Genomic DNA, 9254 nt, shown 5'->3' with positions numbered 1-9254 from the left:
CTCCCCATGGTCCCCTCCCCCCAGCCCCTGGTCATCTCTAGTCTACTTTCTGTCTATATGAATTTGTCTATTCTAGTTATTTCATACAAGTAGAATCATAGAATATTTGTCCTTTATTGTCTGGCTTATTTCATTTAGCGTAACGTTTTCAGGGTTCATCCATGTGGTAGCATGTATCAGAATTCACTCCTATTAGCTGAATAATATTCCATTGTATGTATATCCCACATCTTGCTTATCTGTTCATCTGTTGGCGGATACTTGGGTCATTTCTATTTTTTGGCTATTATGAATAATGCTACAGTGAACATTGGGGTACAAGTATCTCGTCAAGTCTCTGCTTTCAATTCCTTTGGGTATATACTGAGGCATAGAACTGCTGGGTCCTACGGTAATTCTATGTTAAGTTTTTGAGGGACTGTCAAACTGGCTTCCATGGTTATACCCTGCCTATTCCATTCCTTCCAACAGTACACAAGAATTCTCATTTCTGTACATCCTTGCTAACTCCTGAGAGTTTCTGTTTGTTGTTTTATTTATTTTTTTATTAAAATTTTTTTTAATGTTTGTATTTATTTTTGAGACACAGAGACAGAGAACGAGTGGGGGAGGGGCAGAGAGAGAGGGAGACAGGATCCGAAGCAGGCTCCAGGCTCTGAGCTGTCAGCACAGAGCCCGACGCGGGGCTTGAACTCCCGAACCGTGAGATCTGACCTGAGCCAAAGTTGGACGCTCAACCAACTCTGCCACCAGGCGCCCCTGTTTGTTTTTTTAAATAGTGGTCATCCTAACGGAGATGAGACAGTGTCTCATTATGTTTTTGACTTGCATTTCTCTGATGACAAGTGATGTTGAACATCTTTTCATAGGCTTATTGTCCATTTATATATTTTTTTGGAAAAATGTCTATCAAAAGTTTTGCCAATTTTTTGAAGTATAGTTGACACACAATGTTACACTAATTGTTGGTGTACAACATGGTGATTTGACAATTCTATGTGTTATGTTCACCAGTAGTGTAGCTATAGTCTGTCACCATACAACACTATTACAATACCATTGACTCTATAGCCTATGCTGTACCTTTCATCCTTGTGATTTATTTATTCCACACTGTACTTCCCACTCTCCTTCATTCATTTTGCCCATCCCCCATCCTCCTCCGTTCTGACAACTATCAGTTTGTTCTCTGTATTTTAGAGTCTGTTTCTGGGTGACTGTGTGGCTCAGTCAGTTGAATGGCCAACTCTTGATTTTGGCTCAGGTCATGATTTTGCAGTTTGTGGGATTGAGCCCTGTGTCAGGCTCTAAGCTGACAGCATGGAGCCTGCTTGGGATTCTCTCTCTCTCCTCACTCTCTCTTAGCTCCTCCATGCTCATGCTCTCTCTCTCTCTCAAAATAAATAAATAAACATTAAAAAGCCTGTTTCTGACTTTTTTTGGTTTGTTCATTTGCTTTGTTTTTTAGATTCCACATATGACTGAAATCATGTGGTAAGCGTCTTTCTCTCTCTGACTTATTTCACTTAATACCCTCATAATACTCTCTAGGGTACTATTCATGTTGTCCATTCATGTTGTTGCAAATGTCAAGATCTTATTCTTTTTTATGGCTGAGTAATAGTCTGTTGTATATATGCGTGTGTGTCTGAATGTATGTATGTGTGTATATGCACATGCATGTGTATACACACACACACACACACACACACACACAGCGTATCTTTCTTATTCATTCCTTTGTCTAAGGACAGTTCGGTTGCTTCCATATCTTAACTATTGTAAATAATGCTGCAATAAACGTAGAGGTGCATATATCTTTTTGAATTCGTGTTTTCATTTCCCTTGTGTAAATACCCAGTAGTGAAATTGCTGAATTATATGGTAGTTTTACTTTTATTTATTTATTTTTTTGAGAAACCTCTATGGCCACAGTGGCCATACCAATTTTCATGCCTACCAATGGTGCATAAAAGTTTCTTTTGCTCCACATCTTTGCCAACACTTGTTATTTCTTGTCTTTTGGATTCCATTCTGACAGGTGTAAGGGGATATCTCATTATGGTTTTGATTTGTCTTTCCCTGATGATTAGTGATGTTGAGCATCTTTTCATATATCTGTTGCTTTACCATTTTTAATTTTTTAATTGTTGTTGAGTTATAGGAGTTATTTATCTATTTTGGGTATTAGCCCTTATCAGATGTGTGGTTTGCAAATATATTCTCCCATTCCATAGATTGCCTTTTCACCTGCTGATTGTTTCCTTTGCTGCACAGAAGTTTTTAAATTGGTGAAATCCATTTACCTATTTTTGCTTTTGTGGCCTGTGCTTTTGATGTCATGTCCTGTGTTTTCTCCTAGAAATTTTATAGTATTAGGTCTTATGTTTAGAACTTTAATCCATTTTGAGTTAATTTTTGTACATGGTGTAAGGTAAAGGCCCAACTTTATTTGTTGTGTGTGGATATTCAGTTTTCCTCACACCATTTCTTAAAGAGACTGTTCTTTCTCCAGTGTCTAGTCTTGGCATCCTTGTTGATGATAATACGGCCATATATTCAAGAATTTATTTCTAGACTCTGTTTTTGTTCCACTGATCTATGTATCTGTCTTTATGACAAGACGCACATCGGATTACTGTTGCTTTGTAGCATCTATTGAAATAAGGGAGTATGAGGCCTCCAAGTTTATTCTTTTCTTCTAAGGTTATTTTGGCTGTTGGGGTCTCGTGAGATTCCATATGAATTTTAGGGTGGTTTTCTCTTTTTCTTCAAAAAATACCTTTGGGACTTGAGTAGGCATTGCCTTGAATCCTTAGATTGCTTTAGGTAGTGTATTACTATGCCTGCACTAGCATAACAATAATTTCCCCACATATGTGTGTAGATTCTTATACTTAAAATATTGTATACTTAAAAAGTAGGTTAGTATATGTATTACAATTATTCTCAATCAAAGCTTTCTAATGGAAATACAAGGATATAGGATGATGGGGAAAAAGGCATGGCCTGGGGATTGGTATACTTGCTTCTGCACTCTTGTTAAAAAAAACAAAACAAAACAAAACAAAAAACAACTCCCCTGAGACTCATTTTCCTCATTCTAAAATTGGAAGAAGAGCTCCACATCAGGGAAAGGACTAAATGAAGTAACATGTGAAGTACAAAATGAGATGCAGTAAGTAGAATGATATTGTTTATATTAATACTATAGGAAATGTGCTTGAAATCCTGCATTTGGAGTGTTGTTGATCTTAACGTTGAGAAGGAAAGGAGCAACCAGTGCAAAGCTCATGTGTTCAGAGTCCCCAGTGGCTTCCACACCTGTGTGCAGAGCTGCTGCTCCTGGGAACGTGCTACCTGATCTTGCAGACATGCAGCCTGTCTCTCATAAGGACGAGGGTGTCTGTGAAAATGTTCGCGTGGAGTGAAAGCAGTTGTAAAGTGAGTTGTTCACTGTTTCTCTTCTTTTCTGTTTCTCTGGCAGCTCCTGAAGTCCTATTGGCTAGATAATCATGCCACCAAAGACTCTGTCAATCCCGGAGTCGTGGTGCTGCTGGGGTGTGGTGTCGTATCCAGCACTTGCGGTCAGCTGGCCAGCTACCCCTTGGCTTTGGTGAAAACACGCATGCAGGCCCAAGGTGAGGGTTTCTTTTAATGTTTTTATTTATTTATCTTGAGAGAGTGCCTGCATGTATGTATATGGGTGCATGAGTAGGGGATGGACAGGAGGAGAGTTAGAGAATCCCAGCTGAGCCCGACGTGGGCCTCGATCCCACGTGAGATCCCCATGAGATTATGACCTGAGCTAAAATCAACAGTCAGATGCTTAACTGACTGAACCACCTAGGTTCCCCTCCAGGTGAGTTTTTGATGGACGAATGATGCTGATAGAAATATTCAGCAACATGCTTTGGAGCTTCAGGTTCTACTGAGATAGCAGAATATGCTTTTAAGATAGTGTTTCACAACCTTTTTTTTCCTTTCCCATTATTGCCTCCCTAGGGAACCCTTTCATAAATTCTTTTCCTAATCACTCCCTCTTCATGAAATTTTAATATCACAAATACACTGCACATGTACTTTGTGTATATCTGCGTTTTATGGGTAAACAGTGAGATTTTGTTTTGCCCATGTTGAGAATGCGTATTTTAAGAGTATATAAGCTTTAGTATCTAGATAGATTTGAGTTCCGACCTCTTTGGATTTTCCTCTTTGCCCCAAACGTCTTTAGATTTTTGTTTACTCGTCTGTAAATAGGAATGAGAACTGGGCATTGTTGTGAGAATTGACAACGATATATATAAAACATCTGGCCTGTGGCAAATTCTTCGTAGATGGTGGCTGGAATTGTTTGTTCTTATTGGCCCCTGCAACTTTTGAACTGTGATCCCTCCTCATTGTGACCCTGTCCTGTCCCTTGGCTCTGATTATACTGTGCCCCCCTGGCTCCTCTGCCATCTTATTGATTATTCTCTTTTCTTCAGATTTGCTGGCTTTTATTGCTATTTAAAGTATGTGGTCCATGCCTATCTTTTCTTTTTTTGCTCTTTTGCTGGCCTGTCTCACTCACCTACTATCATTTCTTCAAACAGTACCCCCTGGGTATCTACAGCTCTATTCCCAGTCTGTCCTCTAAGTACCAACCACCTTCCCCACCCCCACCAAGCAGTCACTCATTAATTAACCAGTACTTCCAGAGCCATTGTCGGGTGCTGGACACTCTGCCCGATGCTAGGGTTAGAGCAGTCCACAAGTCAGATGTGGTCCCTGCCATCGTGGAGTGGAGAAGACACATGTTCAGCAAGTAAACAAACTCGTTAAATCACCTCCCGTTTGTCAGGGGAGCACAGATCAAGGGGCTCTAACCTCACTGAGGCTCTAACTTCACTTAGGAGCCAGAGAACATTGTCTTTTAAGCTCAGTCTAGAAAGACAGGTGGAAGTTCGCTGGGCAAAGGTGGGTGGGGTGGAAAAGAAAGAGCCGTCCAGCCTGAGGAAAAGCATATGTGAATGCACTGAGGCAGGAGAAAATGGGCTCCATTTGAGGAACTGAAAGAAGATCATATGCCTGGGGAAAAAATGGAAATTAGTAACTAAATATTTCATTTGTATTCTCTCATTTAACCACCATAACCATCTCTGGGATTGATACTAGTATTACCTGCATTTTACAGGTGAATAACTGGGGCACAAAGAGATCACGTAACTTCTGTAAGGTTATACATTTGGCAAATAGTGGAGGCTAGTCTTCAAACCCAGGCCGTCTGATTGAAACCTTCACCTGACAAGTCCCCCTCTCCCGTCTGCCAGCTCCAATCCAGTCCTCTCGTGACTGATAGATCTATGTTTATTTTTTTAAAGATTTTATTTTTAAGTAATCTCAACACTCAGAATGGGGCTCTGGCTCAAACCCCAGACTCAGGAGTCGTACGCTCCTCCGACTGAGCCGGCCAGGTGCCCAGATCTGTTGTTTTTAAAGTCGAGGTCTGATCACTTTACTTCTGTTCAGAAATCTTTGGGACTCTTCGGTGTCCTCAGAATAAATTCCCAAGTTCTTAGTGGGAATTTCAAAGCCTTTAGCCTTTAAAGGCTTTGGAATTAGCCCCACTTTATTTTTTCTCCTCCTTTCCACTTCCCCACCCCTGCCTCACCCACCTCCAGTGCTAGGTACCCTCTGTAGTAAGCACATCAGCAGGCAGCAGTCCCATGTAGTACCTCCATGTGCCCTCCCTTGTCTTGTGGTGCCTTCCTCCCTTTCTTGCCTCTTGAGGCCATTTTCAAGGCCCAGGAACCCTACATTTTCTTAAGATCCTCAAAGTGTTCCCCATGCTCCCCTTAATTACCAGGATTGAACTCTCTTTTCAGTGCTTGGTTAATGGGGAGGGAGGAGCGGTGGCCGTGGCCGTGTGGGGTGGTAGAAAGTACATGAACTTTGGAGTCAGAAAGACTGCTCTCAGCTCTCCCACTTGCTGGCGAAGTGTATTAGGCCAAGTTTCTCCATCTTCCTAAGCCTCCAATTCCTCATTTATAAAATAGGTATACTTACCTTGAAGGATTGGTATATAAAGTAATAAAGCCAGTATCTAACACATAGCAATCACTCAACAAGTAACTGTTGTTATCATTGTTACTGTAATTATGGAACTCACTCTTAGGTGCCATGCAAGAAGATTTATATAAAGGGGTACGTTATATATTCTAGAATATTATTCAGAATCACAAATAAAACCTATTTGAATATTAAATTAGCCTGGTTTGTTTGTTTGTTTCTTCCTTCCTTCCTTCCTTCCTTCTTTCTTTTCTTTTCTTTTCTTTTCTTTTCTTTTCTTTTTTCTTTTCTTTTCTTTTTTCTTTTTTTTTCTTTTCTTTTCCTAGCCACAGCAGAAGGAACCAAACAAATGAACATGGTTGGCCTCTTTAGACGAATAATTTCCAAAGAAGGAATACCAGGACTTTACAGAGGCATCACCCCAAACTTCATGAAGGTGCTCCCTGCTGTGGGCATCAGTTACGTGGTTTATGAAAAGATGAAGCAAACTTTAAGAGTAACCCAGAAATGACACGTTGAAATTTTTGCTTTAGGATGATTATTGACATTTTCATCAATCCTCTGGAATGACTTTTACCACCTAGAATTACGAGCCTACGGCAAAAGAAGCCATATATTTCTCACAAAAACAAAGAACATATCAATGATTACTTCAAACATTTGGGCTCAATTTTATATATACAGAAATGTTAAAAATCATAGTTTTGATAAGCTCACACAATTTTTAAAAGGCCACAAAATTGTATTTTATCTTTTCATATTAGTACCTTTCTACAAAGCTATGCCCTGAGTCCTAAATCTGAAAAATGTATTGCTTGAATTACATTTGTTTTGTGTGGTAATTATAAGTTATTAATCTTTATTTTGGTTGGTTCAAGTTTATGCCAGTTCCTTAATACTTAAATGTCTTTTTCTAAAAAATAATGATCAGAAAACCTTGAAACATAAGTTGTTTTATGTATTTTGAATGTCTTTGTAGACCTCTTAAAATTTCATTATAGAACCATTAATAGAAAATCATTGCATGAAAACAGACCTTACAGCAGCCAAGAAAGTATAGGACTTATATCCTTGTCTTTCGAATGAGCTGAATGAGAATGAACTGAAGTGGCAGAATTCCTGGGCATGCAAATAACTCTAATCCATTTACATTTTTTGTATAAGGAGGAGTGATGAAATAGTATTTACTTCAATGGGCCCTTTTCCATTTCCCTTGCACTATTCTTTGGTTCCTGGAGTGACACACTGATTGTCAATATATTACTGTTAAATCATCAATGCAGGGCAACTTATATGAAAGATTCTATTTATTCTGTCATTGCTTTGAAAAGCACCAGGAAGCAAAACCTTTTTACCTACATCTGCTTCTGCAGAGCATCTCTCTTATCTTTGTCCTCCTTTGTTTCCTACTTGAATCAGATTCTATTTTAATCAGGAAGGCTTCTAGGGAGCATTCTTGGCAATCGAACATTTCTTAATTATGTCAAGTAGGTTGATCATGGGTCAATGAAGTCTTCCTTCCCCTCTCAGTGTTGAATTTGTTTGAACCTGCAGTTCTCAGTTTGGGCAACACAAACCTAGGAGAATAGTGCATTTTAATAGTAGTGTATATTAATATTATATGTTAGGTTCCCATGTTTAAATGAAAGCCTCAATTTATAAACATTTACATTCATATTCTCCCTTGTGTCGTTTTAGGAACATGTTATGGTATAGAAAATTTATATTATTGATGGCATATTTTTACTTTACTAAAGACATTTTTATAGTCAACCATCTTTTTTTTATTTGTGTGATTAAGACTTAGACAAATATTTAAGTTGAAGTTATTCTGTGGCTTTTTAATGTTGTTTGATTGCTAGAGATTTCTGTTATAAATTGCTAACATTTTTGTGAAAATCTAATGACATAATAGGCATTTACTTTATTTGAACCTACCTCTTACATTTTTTAAACAAAACAGAAATGTTGGAGCTGTGTTTGTGAAACATGTTCTAAAATATATTTCTTAATACATTAGTTATGCCTGATAAATGGCATGTTTATAATACCTACGATAAGCATGGGACTCTATCTTCAGGGCTGTTTGTACTTGGAGTAATACATAAATGACAATGTTAAGGTACATGATTAGCTTTTTCATTTTTTTACTCATAAGAATTACGGATGAGTAACTAAAATTTCAAGCTACTGAAAAATAGTCATTGTTCATCATGAATTTAAATTGTTTGCTATTTAACATTGTGATGTATGAATGTAGTTTACGCATCTTGTATCTTTTGAAAAAATGATCTTGTGTCTTTTGAAAAGAGCCCAGAGTTGAAGATGTTTATTTCTGGTATTATTGCCCATGTACTTTCCATTTCTATTAATAAAAGATATACGTTTCTTTTAAAAATGACTTGTTTCCTCATTTAAAAAAAATGGATGTGGCACACAGCTTCTGTCACCAGCAGCAGTTTGACTGATACTTTTCACATCTGATTCCATATAGTCGGCAAATAGTTTGGCTTTTCCTGACCAGCCACAGCACTTGTTGTCTCTGTCATACATTTTGGCATAAGATGATGTTTTTCTTGATGTCCAAATTCCACATTTACTAGTTAGGGTTATATCCCTGGGGGTTCATAGTGTCAAGGAGAATTCAAAATCATGGGATGATTTTTTTTTTTTTTTTGAGAGAGAGAGAGAGAGCGAGCGAGCAGGGGAAGGGCAGAGAGAGAGGGAGAGAAAGAATCCCAAACAGGCTTCACACCGTCAGCACAGAGCCAGAAGCAGGAGCTCAAACTTGCAGGGACTCAATCTCACGAACCATGAGATCATGGATCTGAGCCAAAAACCAGAGTCGGATGCTCCACTGACTGAGGCACCCAAGCGCCCCCCAAATCATGGGACTTAATGACACATCTGGATGGAATATCACTTTGTCTTGAAGCTGTGGGAAGCAAAGCTAAGTAAGTTTACTGGTAAGTGATTTAAAAGCTTTATACAATGCAGATTATAATTAAATACAAAAGTTGATTTAAAAAAATAAACTAAAACACACGACTGCAAAGAAATTTCTGCACTCTAACTCAGATGCCACTCAGACTCCAAGAATAAACACATGAGCCCTCCTCTGTTTTCAGGAACCCTTTGTTAGAAATATGCTGCTGCATTTACTTCTCCATCTTATATCCACATCAAGAGAAGAAGCTTCATGG

General features: G+C 38.5%; 1 protein-coding gene across 2 annotated transcripts in view; it reads left to right on the top strand.

The window, feature by feature from the left end:
* Positions 1 to 8430, top strand: part of LOC144232715 (mitochondrial adenyl nucleotide antiporter SLC25A24-like) — a 52325-nt gene extending 43895 nt beyond the window's left edge. Inside the window, exons 9-10 of one of the 2 annotated variants that reach the window (XM_077765554.1) lie at positions 3488 to 3641; positions 6384 to 8430. In XM_077765554.1, the coding sequence (XP_077621680.1) occupies positions 3488 to 3641; positions 6384 to 6562 (333 nt within the window). In that variant the 3' untranslated portion in view covers positions 6563 to 8430. Of the gene's footprint in view, positions 1 to 3487; positions 3642 to 6377 lie in introns of both variants that reach the window. The other variant, XM_077765553.1, reaches the window with a different exon arrangement.
* Positions 8431 to 9254: the final 824 nt, after the last annotated feature.

This window comes from Crocuta crocuta, unplaced genomic scaffold, assembly GCF_008692635.1.
Source record: "Crocuta crocuta isolate KB4526 unplaced genomic scaffold, BGI_CrCroc_1.0 scaffold274, whole genome shotgun sequence".
Classification (NCBI taxonomy): Eukaryota; Metazoa; Chordata; class Mammalia; order Carnivora; family Hyaenidae; genus Crocuta; species Crocuta crocuta.
Note: the sequence above shows the minus strand (reverse complement) of the source record. Positions and strands in the feature narration are given on the sequence as shown.